Genomic DNA, 18,541 nt, shown 5'->3' on the forward strand with positions numbered 1-18,541 from the left:
AGATGAGGATAGGTGGGACAGGGGAGAGTGGTGGTGGGAAAATGGAGACAAATGTATTTGAACAATAAAGAAAAAAATGTTTTAAAAAGAAAAGAGAAGTCTGTAGCTTAGCTGGGTGGATTCCTGTCTGTATCATGGCTTCCTCCAGTTGTCCATGTTCGGCTAGCTAGGCTCCTGCTCTTAATCCCAAACTACATGGTGGGCCAGGAAATCCTGCTGCATCCTTTCAAGCCATGTGACCAAGACCCTGCACTGCTGCTACATGATCGAGAGGCTTCTCCTTCCCCAGCCACATGGTCAAGAGCCCTGCACGACTGCCACATCCTGCCCTTCTGCTCCTTTCTAAGCTGCAGAGTTAAGAGAGCCCCCTCTCCACTCCCAAACTGCATGGTTAAGCCCCAGCATGGCTGCCACACCTGGGTTTAAATTCCAGCGTGGCTATTCCTCCGTAATCCCATCTCTGACTCTTCCCACTCTGGGTTACACCTGCCGGCACTCTGGTTTCTTCTGCCTTCCTTGGCTGCCATTGTTAGTCTGGACAAGCGTGGTCCCATGACGTAGGAGCTGCCTCCAAGTTGCAGTCAAAGGTGTTGCTACCCCCTCCAACTACATCGCATCAAGGGTTGGAGTCACACCCATCTCCCTGGTTCCAAGCAGGCACAGCTTTTAACTTTACTAAAAAACTGGCCAAGTTCTGTAAATATACAAAGTAACTCTCAATGGCCCTGCTCTGCTTACCGCATCCCCCAAGTGATAACTATAGGGGTTTTCTCCATTTGGGACACCTCTAGCTCACCACCCCATTGAAGTTCTATATGACAAAGATTAGTTTTTACTTAGAGATGGTAATATTTTTGGAAAGTATGTACTGAAATAAATCAATATAAATGGCATCATACGAAGTTGCCCATTCTACTGAAGTTTTGAAATCATTCCTGCAAATAATTTTCGTGTCTCTTTTATAATAAACTAATGATACCCAGAAAGAAAAAGATTTTTGTCTGGATTTCACCAACTAAATTTGCATAACTCACTGTGAGGGATATACCACAGTTTTGAAAATTGCAATTTTTTTAGGCATATTAAGAAAGACACTTTTTCTTCAATGGGAAGAAAAACAGTTGATAGAATGTCATAGCCTTTGTTTCCAAGGCTGCTGAGTAGGCTTCAGCAAACCTTAAAAATGACAACTGCAGAGGAGAATCAAGATGGCGGAGGAGTGTGTGGAGGTCACACTGACCTCCTCCCAGGACCAATCTGGAATTACAACTAAATTGTGGTGAAATCATGTGGAACAAACAACTGAACAATCACGAGAGAAGAGCCTTATAACCTCAGACAGACAAAACAATCAGTTTTAGCACAACCTAACTGGTAAGGAGTGCAGTAGAGACTACAGAAGGCAGGCAGGGAGCCCATGGGCGGCAGCACAAGAAGGACATTGAAACGGCCAGTTGGATCCCCCTGAGCTGAGTGAGGTCTAAACCATAAGTGGGGATCTCCAGCCCACAGCACCAGAACCCAAAAAGTATACAGATAATGACCAGCTGCAAAAAGCAACAGAGTTGCTCTCTGCCAGGGATGGGAGGCTGGAGACACAAAGAGCCATTTAAAGGGCCAAAGCATAATTTTTATATGCAGCCATTTACCCTGGTCTCTGGCAAAGGCAGGGCAGAGTGGGCTGGAGACACCTGGGGAGAGACTGGGGAGGAAGGCTTCAGGAAGAGAACTGAGAGAGTGGCCTGCAGGATTCCAGTGCTGACTCATCCCCCATGCGGCAGCAGCCATCTTGCTCAGGCAGACCACTCCCCTGAGTGGCAACAGCGGACAAGGACCCAATAACTCCGCTCCCCAGGAGGGACACTGCCCCCCCATCTAAGCAAACCTGCTGAGTGCAGAGTGACTAGATTAACAGCTGAAGGAGACAGCCACAGACAGTCAATTCCTAGAAGTCTCGAACAGACTGACTAAGGTCACACAGGGTCAACATCTGACATCATCAGAGGCAGATCCAGAAAGAAAAAACATATGTCTCCTACCATAGAAGTTCACACCACAAAGTCAGGAAATCAAGGCAGATCCATTTAAGGAGCAGAAGCAAAAGAGAAGAGTCTCACAAATATTGGGAAGACAAAGAAACACCCCCCAGTTGAAGGGAAAGGAGGAATCCCCAGAAAGAGAACCAAGTGAAAGAGAGGCAAGTAAACTATCAGATACTGAGTTCCAAACAATGGTTCTAAGGAAGCTAGTGAGCTCAGAGAGAGTTACAAAAAACTACAGAAAAACTATGAGGAATTTACTGCAAACTATATCAGCATGAACAAGGTCATAGAAACTACCAAGAAGAGACAAGAGGAAATGAAGAATACAATTTATGAATTGAAGAACACAGTAGAAGGAATCAAAAACAGACTAGATGAAGCAGAGGAACAAATCAGCAAGCTGGATGATAAGGTAGAAAAAAGCTCCCAGAAAAGCGAGAAAATGAAAAAAGACTCCAAAAGCACCAAGAGGCATGGAGAGAAATGCAGGACAACCTGAAACATAATAATATCCATATAATAGGGACACCAGAAGGAGAAGAAGAGCAGCAAGGGATAGAGAACCTGTTTGAAAAAGTAATAATGGAAAACTTCCCTAATTGGAGGAGAGAAAAAGTCATACAAGTCCAGGATACACAGAGGGTCCCATTCAAGAAGAACCCAATGAGGCCCACTCCAAGACACGTCGTCATTAAAATGGCAAATATCAGACAAAGAGAGAATCCTAAAGGCAGCAAGGGGAAAAGAAGTAGTCACACATAAAGGAGCCCCAGTACAGCTAGAAGCTGACTTCTCAACAGAAACACTGCAAGCCAGACGGGAGGGGCAAGAAATATTCCAAGTCATGGAAAGCAAAGGCCTGCAACCAAGACTGCTCTACCCAGCAAGGCTCTCAATTAAAATGGAAGGTGAAATAAGGAGTTTCCCAGATGAAAAAAGGCTGAAAGAATACAGCTCTACCAAAATGGCACTGCAAAATATGCTAAAGGGACTGCTTTAAGAAGATGAAGAAAAAGAGTTATGAATACCCAGTTTCTTTCACAGTCACCAATAGTTGATATAACCAATATTTTTAATATTTATTAATCTGATTGTGACAATGATGTGGTACTTTAATTGTTCCTTTATTATTTGTTGAAACTAAACCGATTTTGTGTATTTCTCGCCTATTTCTATTATTTTTAAAAAATTTTAAATGACCTTTTGGTATGCTTTATCCATTTTTTGACTAAATGTGTGTAGAATTTTTTTTCTCTAAAAAACTATTAACCCTTTTTTAGATCTGTTGGAAATACTTTTCTATTCTATTACTTGTCCTTTAACTTTCCTTCTATGTATATTGCTACATAGTCTTAAATGATTAATATAGTCATATTGTCAATATTTTACTTTATAGCTTCTGGGTTTGAGTATTTTACTTCAGGGTAAGAAAAATATTATTTTGTATTTTCTCCTAAAACTCCTAGATTTTACATATTTATTTTTAACTAACCCAAATATTTTTTGTATAATGTGTGAAATAAGGCTCTATATTTGTTTTATTTCAATTAAGAGTGGTCCATGCACCTTATTTGTTGCACCTATAAGCCTTATTTTTCTCCATTGATTTGAAATATCAATTTAATGATATATTACATTGTTAGACAGATATATACATTTATTTCTAGAATGCTCATTGTATTTCATTGATCTACTTGATTATTTCTGTGCTGGTGTCTTGCTGTTTTAATTGCTGAGACTTTATAATGGATTTAAATGTCTTAATATTTTATAATGGATTTTGACATTTAAAAAATAAATAAAATCAACCTGCATTTAAAAAAAGAAAAGAAAAAAAGAAGGAACTCTTACCTTTTGCAACAACATGGGTGGAACTAGAGAATATTACGCTAAGTGAAATAAGCCAGTCAGTGAAAGACAAATACCATATGAAATCACCTATAAGTGGACCCTATTCAACAAAATAAACTAACAAACAAAATAAACCACTGGCAAGGAAACATGGAGCAGACTGAAAGTGACCAGAGGGGATGGGGAAGGAGGACAATGGTGGAAAGAAGAAGGGACTAAAGAAAGAGCATGTATGAATGACCCATGGACATGGACAATAGAGTGGGAATTGACTGTGGGAGAGGGAGGCACGGAGGGTTGGCTAGAGGAAGGCAAAGGGGGAAAAACTGAAACAACTGTAATAGAATAAACATGATTTAAAACTTAAAAAAATAGGATAGACTGATGAATGGACATGTGAGAAAACAATTATAATAAAATAATTTTAAAACCTAGAAAAAAAACTGCAGAGGATTAAATTTTAAGTATCTGGGTCCTGCTGACGAGCAAGGGAATGGGAATCCAACCTGCGGCCACGGGCTGCATGCAGCCCAGGATGGCTATGAATGCAGCCCAACATAAAATCGTGAATTTGCTTAAAACATTATGAGATTTTGTTTGTGTGTGTGATTATGTGTCACAATGTATTTAATGTGGGCACAAGACAACTGTTCTCTCAGTGTGGCCCAGAGATGCCAAAAGTTGGACACCCCTGTTAAAGAAAACCTACTACAGATGGGCTTGGTCAATTACAGCAATGATGCACTACTGCCAGCAGAGGCAAGATTGGTAGATTTCAGCTGACTTTGTACTTGGTCCTATTTGTGCCTAACTCTTTGATGACCCAGACACTTGGCTTCTATATGGATAAACCCAAAGCCAAGCCTGTGAATGTGGCAGTCCCCTCAAAAATGAGAGCACTTAATCAATTAAATAGAATCATGAATAGCTTATGTTAATTGACTATTTTATTTTTTATTGTAGTGTATTTTGAAAGTCCCTAATTACAATATTATTATGGGTTTTTTTTTATGGTTTTGGCTAACTTCATTTTAGGAGAATTTTTTTCAAATGGGAATATTTTGACACCAGAAGAGAATAAGATACTTTAGAAATTTTATGTTTAGATGGTAGTTTACAGTTATTAGGTGACTTGTAACACAGGAGAGTGAAAGGAAATTCAGAAATAGCAATGGAGTCACTGAAATTAATATTGGAAAATTACAGAGAAGGAAAATAATATCAGAAAACTGGAAATAGGCAACATTCATCCTGACGTTAGCCCTCACCAAATTTCTAGAACAAATTAATTGAGCATATCTAGAATATGCACCCTCTAAGACTTATGTAGTTTGTAAAAGTTAGAAAATAAAGCAGTAATTTCTAGGAGCCAGGATGAATTTGCTAAGTAACCTGAAAAGTCTTCTTTTAAGTCATAAGGATATCATATTCAAGTTCATTCTGCTGATTATTTAAGTAGCACTATTGTTACATAGTTTCCATGCTCTGTAAGAATAAAGCTAGACTACTTAGATGCAATTGGAAAACAACAATGTTTTTTGTTTTATGTGAAACCTTTCTGAGCTTTGGTATCTTTATCTACAAAGAGTAAATAATAATAATCTCTGATCAACCTCCTGATTTAAAGTATGGCAAAGTGTTTTTTAAATGTTATTAACACGCAATAAGGAAATCTTATAATAAACAAGAAGGAAAAGCAGGGTGGATGAAAGAAAAGAATATGGGTGAGCAGGAAATACACATATAACATAAAAACAGTTTTAGGGCAGAAAAAAAGACCTTAGTGGAAGAACCCTATTTTTTTTTTTAATAAGAGAAATGAGATTCAGGAAAGTAAAACAACTTGCACTAAGTGTCACAGTAAATTCATTGTGAGAAGAAAGAAAACCAAAAAGGGAAAGAAAACCAAAAAGGGAAAGAAAAAAAAAACAAAACAACTAAGAGAAGTCAGAAGAGTTCTTTCAAGAACTGAAGTAGGAGGGCTGATAATACAGGTCAGTGGTTTCCCAAATTAGTTCTGAACACAGACACTTACTCCTACTTCAGTTCTTGAAAGAACTCTTCTGACTTCTCTTAGTTGTTTTGGTTTTTTTTTCTTTCCCTTTTTGGTTTTCTTTCTTCTCACAATGAATTTAGCCCCTCACTTAGCTCTGAAAATGTTAGTCTGCCTTCAGGTCTTGGCGGAGGCTACCCTTGTTGGACCATTGTTCCTTGCACAATAATTTTCCCAAGGGTTCCAATCAGAAAGCAAGGTCAAGCACCCCCTTCTGCTATCAGTGATCACCCCATTTTAACCACACTTATCTTTCTCTCTTCAGGCCGATGTCCAGAGCAGAGAAATATGGGTCCACATGATTCCTCTGTCCTTGTCCCTCCATTTTACAAAATGAAGCTACCAAAACAACAACAACAACAAACCCTTTAGATTATTTTAAAGATCCAAATTACTGTAGAGATTTTTTAAAAAATACACTCTCAAAAATATTTTAGTTGGTACAGCACTAAAGCATCTAATTGTTCGATTCATTTGAAGAGGAATGTGTCTAGTGACATTTTTCTTTTTAATGGCAGTTAAGTCAGTAAAACTAGTAATGGTGGCACAGTATGGGTCTTATATAAGAAGCAGGATCTTTTTCACATGCAATAAAAAGATTTTCTTCACGAAGTTGATCTTAGTGGAGAAATGAAAATGATGAAAGAAAGAACCCCATAAAATAATTTTAGAGACAGAAAGAAGAAAAGAACAACCTCTCAGCCAAGTTGTGTGTAGTTCTCCGGGCTCAGAATACATTTGCCCAGGGATTTGTTGGTTGACATTGTCACAGGAAAGATTTGTGTTCAGTCCTCATTATTTGTGTACTCATTTGAAAGTCTTTTTTTCCTATAGTTTAAAATTACTAAAACCATCCAACATGACAAATCAATAAGAGAGGAAGGAAGCAATGATTTCGTTAAATTGTTGTTTTTGTCAATGAGCTAGATCTTCCATCAGCCTAGCGTACAGCCAACAGCACATCATAAATTCCTTTGCTTTAAGAAAAACTCCCTTGATAATACAGGTCAGTGGTTCCCCAAATTAGTTCTGAACACAGACACAGGGTCTTTCAATGTCCTTGCCCAGAAAGAAAAACAATTCATGTGAAGTGAGTTATGTTTCAGGAAATGTAACAGAAGGGTTTTAGTTTACAGTAACTTAAACTAATAAAGTAAATAAACAAACAAATAAATTTAATCTCTCCTTTTCATTTTCAAAGTCAGTGTCTCAGGAACCATCAAAGTGCCCGATACCATAGCCACAGTGAGAGCGAAGTCCCCATGTCAAGGCTATGTTCTGGAATTCAAAAACGTACTGTTGAAGTCATGGCTGTGAGCAGGACAGCTAGGGGCGTTTTGGGCTGTCCCTAAACAGCTGCTCGTCAGTTTAGTGTGATCAGGTTAGCCAGCTGTGATCATCAAACTAGCCTGTGTCTTTCTTAATTCAATAAGCAACTCTTTTATGTCATGGTCATATACAATTCATTAATTATTATGTATAGTACTTGGGATGACTAATCAAATGCCTGAAGGTTATCTTTAATGTAACCTTAAATATAAAACGTTACTCTTTGTTGGTAGCTTACATTTCCCCTTGATCCTAGTGGTTTGTCGGGTTGGATGTTTCTTTCCTCCACAGCCAATTCCGCACCTGTCGCCACCCGCACCGAGGAGGCTGCGCCTGCCCCTCGCGTTTTAGCTCAGTCGTATCCGCGCTTTCACTCTTACCTCCATCCTCCCCTCGAAAAAACCTCCCGTCTTAGTAAAGGACATGACTGTCAAACCCTTATGCTGAGCATCTGAAATTAATACGAAATAATATTGAATGTAAACTGTAATTGAAGATTTTTTTGAATTTTAAAATAAACAAGAAAAAAGGTCCTGCCAGAAGGACCCCTTTAAAACCCAGATCTGATCACATCACTCCCCTTCCCCAAGCCCTTACTCTGGCCTCCAAAGCCCTGCGTGGAACGGCCCTGGACGCCCCCCAGCTTCTCCTCCGGTCATTCTCCTCCTTGGTCATCCCACTGCGGCCATGCTGGCCTCCTTGCAGTTTCTGGGCCCCAGCAGGCACACTCCCAGCTCAGAGCTCTTGTGATGCTACTCTCCTCACGTGGATGCCTGCTCTGCCCGAACCTCTGCTGAAATGACCTCTCAGCAGAGGTTTCTCCCGCCATCTTATCTGTAATAATAGCCCTTTGCCTTGCTACCGCCTCCCATTGCTCCCTGTTCCCTTGCCCAGCTTTGTATAAAATATTGTTAAAGGAGAGTTTGTATATATAAACTGTGTGTGTGTGTGTGTGTGTGTGTGTGTGTGTGTGTGTGTGTGTGTGTGTACACGGGCTATTAAATGATTTCTGTCAAATAAGGAATTTATCATGTATCTTCTTAGGCACTTTTTTACCAGCTTTTTGATTAGAAATTATTCACAAACGATAACAAAACAAGGTTTTTTTTAGAGTTGTTTTTGGCATTTGTGGTTTGAACACAATTGTATTGTATTTTTTAACAACTGAATGAATTCCACATGAAGAGAACTATGCTCACTCTCTCTCCTCTCCCTTAAAACCCACAGACGTCTTGCTGGAAATGCTTTGACATACATTCCCAAGGGAGCATTTGCTGGTCTTTACAGTCTAAAAGTTCTGTAAGTAAACCGGGTGTTATTTGTTACATTTCTGACTTTAGTGGCAAGTGGATGCTCATTAACTTGTAAAGACTGAGTTTCTCTTATAAGCTATTTGGAGCTATGTGATAATTCATCTGAATTCAAGTCTACCTTCATTGGTACCACAGAGCAATATTGTACCTGACTGGATTTGTGTGGAAAAAAAATTCACCTCTCCTTTTCTAAGTTTAACATCTAAAATGGTTTGTCTATAAATAACCAACTTATCAACTCAAACTTTTAAAAGCACATTTCCTTTTCTGTGTGTGTATTATGAAGTTGGGGAGAGTTTCTTGAATCATTTGGATCACCAAGTGAATAAATCACCATGCTAACATAGTAAGGTCACATCTTCAAGCCATTTGCAAAGTTTGTTTCCTTATGAACAGGATTAGCTTAAAAAATACATATATATACATATCTGTACCAAGTTTATGTTACAATTGTGAATAGATGTGAAAAAGCCTAGTTATTGTAGATAAACTGAGTAATTGTTTGAGAAATGTTAATTCATTGAGACACGTAAAGGTGGGTTTTCTTATTACTTAATGTTCAACTTCCCAATCTGTTTATCAAAAAACTCATTTATTATTGACCATCTCCTTCATCTAGTACCCATTGCTTAATTTTATTTCAGTTTATTCTGTGTAGGAAAAAAAGAGGCACCTAGGTAGAAGAGAAAATTGGTAATAAGTTGAAAGTCATAACAGGAAAATTTTATCTCAGAGAAAGTATCCTGATTTTATTTCTTTTCTTTCAGATAAAAGTTAATAAACTCTAAAAAGGCATTTGATAAATTTTGCTTAATGGAAATTACATTTACTCACCTCAGGGATACATAGACTATTTAAGTTTAGTATTTGTTAAAGGTCAAATTCAACAGCAGAACCATTTTTGGTCTGCTTAGGTGGTTGAGTTTGATCCTCTCAGCCTTTAATTATTTTTGCTATTTGGTAGAAATATTTTTAAATTGTCATAGTGCCAAATCCTAATGATAATTCATTATGTGGTAGAATTCTGAACTATAGCACCAACTTCAGCACACATATGTCTCCATGAACACAGCAAAATATTTGGAACCCTTCAAAATGCATCACATAAATCAAATTTGGAACACATAAGACAAATAAGCTGATGTGTTTCCTATGTCAATCTATGTACCACTAAGAACTTGGATACTTGTTAAATTAATTATACTGGAACTGATTAACAAAATGTAAATCATACATACTGAGCCAAAATGCTTGTATGTATGTGTGTCTGTGTCTGCATGTAAAGTGTATCTCTGGCCATCATAATTACTTGTGGATTGTGAACATATAATGTGAAAACATAGAAATTATATAATATGAATATCTGGGTAACATATGCACTAGGTATGATAATTATATAGAATTATTTTACAGTTTTGAATTCTCATATTTGAATTGCTCAGTTCCAAGTGAGTTTTTTATAACATTTTTAATTTTCTAATAATATATTTATAATTTTATCATACTACCCTAAACATCCATGAAATTGGAGATATTGTCTGTCTTGGCCACTTGTCTATCCACATCTCCTAGAATAGTGCCTGAATCATAGTAGACACTCAAGAAATATTTGTTGAATAAATGATCCAGATTGATGATACAGAGAAAACAAGGGGTTTCTAGACTCATCAACTTTTTTTCATTTTGTATGATGTAGAACTAATGCTATATGTATATTAATTGATTACCTGTTGTATTCTAAACAAAAATATGGGCTTCTGCCTGTCAGCAGGTTTTATGTGCCCAGAATACTTCTGCACACACTTTGCTGCTTCCTGTGGTATATTTAGCCTGAACACATCAGAGGGCTTTTGGAGTAATCTGAAATAACAATGAAAATCATAGGTTAGAGCTCAAGCTTCTCATTTTTACATGTACCTTTTCCACCAGAAAAAATAATGAAATGCATTATTTAGTTAGACACTCTCACTTGTCTCCTCATAGCTAACCAATGTCCCTGTCTTCTATACAGTCAGGGGTTCAGCAAACCCTGGTGAGTGTGATACTCAAAGTATCATCGAACAAATTACTGATGGACATACACTAATCAATAAGTGTGGTCCATGCCCTAAAGAGCTTAAAATCTAGTGGTAGATCATGGGATGAACACAATGGGACCAAGACAGGCAAATAGATCACCTTTGATTCTTCTAGAAAATGCATCTAGAATTGTGTGTAGGTCCATGTCTATTCTAGACTGTGGACCTACAGGGTACTGTGGAACTACAGAGGTTGGGAAGAATTTAGTCTGGTCTGATGGTTAAGATTCAGCTTCCTAGGAGAGACGTTTTTCCAAAGAGATGACCTAGGAGCTGAATCTTGAAGCATAACTAGGCATTAGCCAGACAAATAATGTGGCTGACTGAGGGGACACTATGCACAGAGATACAGTGGCAAAAAATACCTGGGATGAACAGGAAGCTCCAAGCAGGTTGCTGCTTGAGCATTGAGGTGACAGTGGAGGGTATCTAGAAAAGGGCCCAGTGAAGTAGAAAAAGTCCTGGTCGCAGGAATTACACATATCCTGTCAAAAAAACAAGGCCATTATTACGTTCTAGGCACAAAGAGAAGTGACGAAAGAGGTGTAAGCAACAGAATGGCGTGTTCAGACTTTTCCGTTTAGCTAGATCACTGTCACGGTGAGGAAGATTCAAGAGGAGTAAGACTGCTGCCAGGAATTGTGTCCACTCTTCCCCTGACTTTGCTGCCTTAAAGATTAACATCCAAGGAGCAAATTCAATTGCCAAATATTTTGAAAGGATATCAGTGTTAAAGCAGTGGTTCTCAACTATCGTGGTGGTTCTTGCTGTAGAGTTTTGGAAATTTATGAGCACATTTTTGGTTTTCCACCTGATAAACATGTAGTAAACTGTCCTGTGATAAACTGTCCACAGCCCAGCACAAAGAATTCTGTGTGCCACATCATACTGGACTTCAGACTGTCCCTCCACACCAAATGTAAATCAATAAAACTTTCATACCTAATAATACTGAAAGGTGTCCCAAGAAGTGCTGCATAAGACTAATAATTTGTATGGAAAAAATAAATGGAATAAATGTATTCTCTCAAAATGACTGAAAAATTAATTCAACTTTTGCATCATGTCTATTCTAGGTATTAGATGATTTCTAACCACATATTTCACTGAAAATGCTGTGAGTGCAGTAGAACAAATACCCCAAACACCACAAAACTATTCAAGATATATAACCATGGAGATGTTAAACTTCTTAAAAATAATTATCATTAAGTGAGCAGGGAGACATGAAACACAGAATTTTATTAACAAAGGTGGCTGTATAAATGTTTTGTATTATGGCCTTTAAAAAAATTTGGAGCAAAATCTATATTGTAACAATTACATAGTGCTCCACTTATTTGGGGGCAGCCTGTTGCTTTTTTAAAAATCTTACTCTTCCAGTATCCTACTTCTGTAAGCGCAGTTTCATGCCTCCTTCTTTTCCCATCACAGCCTCGATTCCCCATTGCCTCTGGTGAGCTGTATTCTCCAGGCCTTTCTAAAGGGCCAGATGCCCATGTTCTCCTCAGCATACGATGGAATTTTGAGATGGGATAAATGTTTTCTGTGATACTTTGACCCTGTCTTGTCCTGAAAGACAGAGAATTATTTTGATGCTACTCTTTGATAAGAAACACTTATTTGTGAGAATATCCATGTGCACTTGTAAGAATGTCACACTTCCTCATTTCTCCACCACAGCATCTATAATTTGTCTTGGCATCCTATATTTATTTTAATAAGGGCTATTTCCTCCTTTTCCTTATAATACATGTGTTGTGTATGATACATCTGAACTCTACTTCTTACCCTAGTGTCTGTCTATACCTCTATTCTCATTTCCCTATTCTTGTACAGAGTAGCTTCTGGTCACATTGTTTTTCTCACACCCGACCTTATTCATTAGAAGTAAAGACAGGCATCTGACTCACTCAGAAAAATGCTCCTAGGATAGTCCCATATAAGCATCATATATCACTTAATTATAAATTATTCTTATTCCTTATAATGTAGTTGGAGCAGCACACTATGTTGACTTTTCTCTTTGAAATAATGTATGTAAACAGGTTATATTTTTATTAATTTTATCTAGTGTAACAGATGAAGCATTACAAAATAGTTTGTATTAACGGGAAAATTGAGTCTAAAACTGTTGAGAACCACAATGCTAGAGGTAAAATGCTAAACAAGACAGGCCTGTCCTTGCCCTCGTGGAAATTCTCAAATGTTTTATAAAGTCCAAAAGTTATGGGGAGAAAGAAATAACTGATTATATTGTAGCATGGTGAGAAAAATAATGTAAAATTAGTATTTGTCTGGGACCCTGACCAGTATAAGGAGGGCAAGGAGAGCATACGATAAAAGAGAAAGACAATAGTAATACAGTCCACTGAGATGGACAATGAGAAGAGCGACAGCCGTCCTTGACTCGGGCTGTTTAATATACAAACGTGTTCCTGTGAGCTCTAGAAGATCACTGATGTTTAAGATTATTATCTCTGTAAATATTAACCTTCATAAAAAGTAAGTTATTAGTCCTGTATTCCAAAATACCCAGCCCAGTGGGATACTGAACCATGCTATTTTCAAAAAAAGTTCATGTTTCATGTAGGCCATTTGGTCAAGAGTGGCTCATTTCCTATCACCCTCTGCCAGAACCCAAGCCTCATAGAGGTGATGGGTAAAAGTAACCATAGAAAGGTCACAATTAGCCAAAATTTCCTCATTTCTGCACAGGCCCAAAATAGAGCCTTAATAGTTCCTTGATACCTAAACACAGGACAGTTAGGCAGAGGAAGTACCAAAGGATCAAGCCATCAATTGTTACAAAGTCCCCATTTGATATTTTACCTCGTCTCCCTCTGCTTCACTCACTGCCCATATTCTTGCTTAGTCCTACTGGCAAAAAAGATAACAAAAAACTGTGCTGTTAGAATCACATGGGGACTTTGTATGGAATAGTGAATATTTTAAAGCTCCTTGAGGAAAGAAATCAAGAAACAATGAAGTCATCCTTTGTCTCTAGAGAAAGTGTTCCATTTTGTTTTCCTCCCCATATGTGAATAGAAAAAAAAATGAAGTTTTAAGTGTCTAAAGCCCTGTTCAACTCATGTACATTCTGCTTATATCCAATGTATTAAATAAAAGAGTATTTGCAAAAGAAATCAGCAGACATGTTGGGAATGCTTTCTGTTTTAATTGCACTCCATGGTGCTGTAAATCCTTTAATTGTTTTGTCTCTCACTGGAGTATCTTAAACAAAAATACAATTTTCTAATTAACTCACTGGAGACTTATAAGGATGTAATGGAGATAACTTGCTCTTGTTTTGTCATTTGAAAGTCATTAAACAAAAGTTCTTTATTTAGGGAAAGATCAGGACTTAATTTTTTTTTAATTACACTTCTAGTGTTTTACTGGTAGAAATATTTGAAAAATTAAATTTTGGGAAGGTAAGTCAAGAGTAGCTTTAAAACTTATTAATAAGCTTGCTTAAGTTCCATTATCTGGGTCCATATACATTCAAAGTTACTGAGAAATTTTGAAACAATTCAATGAAGAAAAACCATCTAAATATCTACTGTCCTCTACCCCGATTTTACAATATTTTAGGAAGACAACATATTAATACTTTCACTGTTTGTTTAGCAAAGCACAGAACAATTCTATACATACTTTGTACCAGTAATATACTACCTACAAAGTTTAAACATTGATTAAGTTCATTATCTTTATCTTATCATCACTTAAATTTATCATTCAATAATGAATGATGTAGAAAACATTTCTATGAATTTAAAATTATATAATAAATTAAAACAGCTCAGAAAAGTGTAAAATAATAGAAATGTAAACTTTTGATGTTCAAGCAAATTATACAACATATAGAATTCAAGCTACAATTTTTCCAGCTTCCTAATTGGTCAGTGAAATGTGAGATCTCTTAAAACTTGATTTTGTAAGGAATTAATATATTTTGAGACTCTTAATTTATGAAAAGCTAGTTGAATTCAAGTTTAACATACTGAAATTATTTGAGTAAAACTATTGAAATACAAGTGACTTAATTACATTCCGTAGAAAACAGAATCTCAGCCATGGTGAGAAAACCATACATTCTATAACCCCCAGATATTTTTCACATTTTATTTGTATATGAGCTTATATTTGCATATATGAAAGTATAATAAACACCTTTATATTTTAATCCTCAAACACTTTATTAATCAGATATTTCATTCCCATTACACAGATAAAAGATCAAGGGTCAGCGAGCTTAAATGATTTGCTTCCCAAGACTTAATATTTAGGACTTATCTCCACGCTCATTGTAGCCTCAAGTTCTTGTGAAAATATTCTGTCAGAAATACTTAGTATAGCATAGGGTGGTTCTCAGTGTGTGGTGCCTTGCCCGGTGGCACCAACATCACCTGGGAATTGGTTAGAGATGCAAAATCTCTGGCCCCTACCCAGACGTACTGAACAGAAAAAACTTTGGGGATGTGGCCCAGCAAACTATGACTTCAAACTTTCAGTGGATTCTCATGTACCCTTGTACCCTAAAGTTTAAGAACCACTCCGTAGGTTTTGGTGTTGTTGCTGCTGATTTTATTTTCTCAATTAAAATGTCACATTCAGTACAATCTCACTCTATCATTAGTTTTGAGAAGGGGTATTGCTCTATTTACTGTCGCTCATTGGATGGTCCCAATAAGCCCGCAGTGAAGGGTGGGTATAATTACTAGAAGGGAGAGATTGACTAGAAGGAGTCACTGAGAAGGGGGAGATTGAGTGATTCGCCTCAGGCCACACTGCCGGTAGCAGGGAGGAGATACTCAGTTTCAAGAAGCCATGCCATACTTTAATCATACCATACACCATACAGCCCGAGATTTGTGCAGTAGGCAAATATTCCTCAAGAGTTAGACACACATGGAGCTGAATCCCAGCTACTCATCTAATGAAAAGAAACTTTGTGGAGATAAGGGAACCAGACAGATTGTTTCTAAAATCCAAATATAAGTTTGTGACCTAATAGGCAGAAAGTTTTCTTTAAAATGTCTGCTTTCCTAAAATAGTCTTTTGCCTCTGGCTTACTTGGATCATGAAATACTCAGGGGGGTGGGAGTGGCTGCAATGTTATTGTGTTATTTTATGAATAAGGTAGCAAACTATAAGGAATCTAGTGGGAATTTTTTCCATGCTATTTCCCTACTAGCAATGATATATTTTTATTACATTGTTGCCAGGTGTTTCCATTCCTTAGTCCTAAAATTCTGAAAAGAATTGTTGAACCCAGGTGAGCAAAAGTGGAAATGCTTCACAAAAAGAATGTAATATCAAAATATGAGCATGAACAAAAAGGGAGATCTTTAGTAGCTTCCTACTGTTATCCTTAATTCCATTTTATCACCAGAGTGATCCTTTAAAAACATAAATAAGATCACATCATTTCCCACTAAAATCCTTCAGCAAGAATTTCTCATCACACTTAAAATAAAGTCTTGTCATGGCCTGCAAGCTCTCCCTGAGATGGCCTCAGGTCTCTCTCCCAATCTCTTGCTCTCACTCATTCCGCCCCAATTACAGTTGATCTTTTGCTGCTCCTTTAAAAAGTCAGGCAAGCTCCAACCTCAGGACCTTTGCACTTGCTCTGCCCACTTCCTCAGTAGCTCCCCCCAGATATTCTGGTCTCTACTCAAATATCAACTCCTAAGACAAACCTTCCATATCCACCTTTAAGAAAAAAATTCTCAGTCTTTGTTACAACCTATCCCAAATCTGGGCTTTTCCTTTTTTTTTTTTATAGTACTTATCATTTGTTTGATGTTATATAATCATTCATTAATTTTAATTATCTGTTGTTCCCCACAGGAATTTAAGCTCCCCAAGGGGCAAGGGTTGGTCTGATGCTCTGCTGTTTCCCTGACACCCAGAACAGGGCCTGAGTGCTATGGCCAGTTATTGCTAATAATTGTTACCTTTCTTTAATATTTCTCTTTATTTGTTTTAATGTGCAGCATGCTGCAGAATAATCACCTAAGGCAGGTACCCATGGAAGCACTACAGAATTTGCGAAGCCTTCAGTCCCTGTAAGTATAGTTGAAATTGCAAAATGTTCTCAGGATAATTTGGGAAGGAGCATTGAAATGTCCAAGCAACCCTTTTAGTAAACTCTTTGATTCCTTTACTTAGTTGTGAAAGAGAGTTTCCATTAGAGCAGCAGTTCTTTGCGTCCTCATTAAACAGCATGTGTGGGAGGGACTAGTGTTGGAGTTGGGGGTTTCAGGGCAGAGACTTAATCTCAACACCTCTAGTCAAAAGCCTCTTATATATGCTGGTATCTCAGGACAAAACATGTACCTCCAGCATTTTGTCCTACGTTCCCCTGCAATTTGAATTTCCTGAACTGAAATCAGGAATTATTACTTTCTCCTCTTCTCTACAAAAAGTGGTGTCACAATCTAGGCATCTTTCCATCTTCCATTTATTCTGTTTTTAGATGATCTGAGTGGCCTTATAATGAAATTTGCTGAGTCAAACAAAGACAAGCTTTTAAGTTCTGTATGTACATCAGGGCTTCTCACATCAAGAAGCTAAGGTCTAAAAGTGTTATCACCTTAAAGCCTTACTGCCCAGGTCTGCAAACCAAGTGCTTCCCCATCACCACACAGAGACATACAAACAATCCCACAGATACACACGCACCGCTCAGATTCACACATCACACAAAGACGTACAGACACACACCACACGGACACACACACACACACAAACAGACCCAGCAGTGGTGTTGGCGTTTCCTACTCTGAATCCACAACTGTTCCAGCACCCTCCACTAATTTTAAACCTCTGAATTAATAAAAATTAGTTATCAGATGTTTGGGGGCTTGGATTGTAAGCAGTTGTTTACAGTGATTATTTGGCAAGACTATGCCATGAGTATTTGGTCAGTAAATCTTTTTCTCATCAGCAGGTATAACTGTTTACAATATATTGCTTGTTTTCCAATGTACACAGGTGTAACATGCGCTCTCCTCTTACCCACACAGGAGAGCCTCATCCGTCAAACAAAACACTGGCTTCTGGTCTAGAATGATGGGGGAGATAAATGCATTAGAAAGGCAAATAAATATTGTAGACTAGTTGAAAATCACTGTAAAAATTCCACCAGTTAATAATTACACCGAGTTTGCTTAACATCTTTTATTGAGGTGACAGGAGAGAAGGAGGAACGTGAGATTTGGAGATGATACTTTCTTCCTTTGATCTTTTTTTTTTTTTTTTATTCTTTGAAAGAAAGCAAATCTGTGCCTGAGACCATTTGAAGCTTTTCAGTCCGGTCAAACAAAGTGACTTCCTAGGTTTTCACCATCCTATAGATAAACAAGCCCACAAGGGCTCCTTTGTGGCATGGGACAGGTCTGTTGCATTTTCAGGAGCTCCTTAATGACATAACAGTATCACTCCTCCTTTGTTGCACGAGCCTTTTCCTGAAGGAAAGAAGCAGTCAGAGAGGCAAATGCTCTCCAGTTGGGTTGTCTGTGTAAGGGCAGGGGTCTTGTGGCTGAATTGAAAGTGAGATAATAGCGATGGCCAATAGGAACTTTAAACAGCTGTGAAGCAGGCAGAAGATAGAAGGATAAGAGTTTGTAACCAAAAGCCACTATCAGCCGAAAGAAGAGCACAACCAGAACACACACAGAAGTGAACTCTTTGAGAAAAAGAAAACCATGAATCTTTTGTTCACTCGAACTGGGTGGTGCCTCTCTGATAAAGGTGTTCAGATTTAGTTTCTTAATGTCTAGATATTTACTATTCACCAGGTGTCTCTTGCATTAGGTTTCTGGTTCACTAAAACAATTACCTTTGAAACTTTATAAGTATGTGCTC

At 37.7% G+C, this 18,541-nt stretch overlaps 1 protein-coding gene across 1 annotated transcript in view; it reads left to right on the top strand.

The window, feature by feature from the left end:
* Positions 1–18,541, top strand: part of LGR5 (leucine rich repeat containing G protein-coupled receptor 5) — a 102,955-nt gene that overhangs the window by 22,006 nt on the left and 62,408 nt on the right. The window contains exons 3-4 of the mRNA XM_054580233.1: positions 8,503–8,574; positions 16,669–16,740. Coding sequence (XP_054436208.1) covers positions 8,503–8,574; positions 16,669–16,740 — 144 coding nt within the window. The remainder of the gene's footprint in view (positions 1–8,502; positions 8,575–16,668; positions 16,741–18,541) is intronic.

The sequence above is a fragment of the Pteronotus mesoamericanus genome, unplaced genomic scaffold, assembly GCF_021234165.1.
Source record: "Pteronotus mesoamericanus isolate MK-2021 breed Mesoamerican mustached bat unplaced genomic scaffold, CSHL_Meso_final contig_56, whole genome shotgun sequence".
Classification (NCBI taxonomy): Eukaryota; Metazoa; Chordata; class Mammalia; order Chiroptera; family Mormoopidae; genus Pteronotus; species Pteronotus mesoamericanus.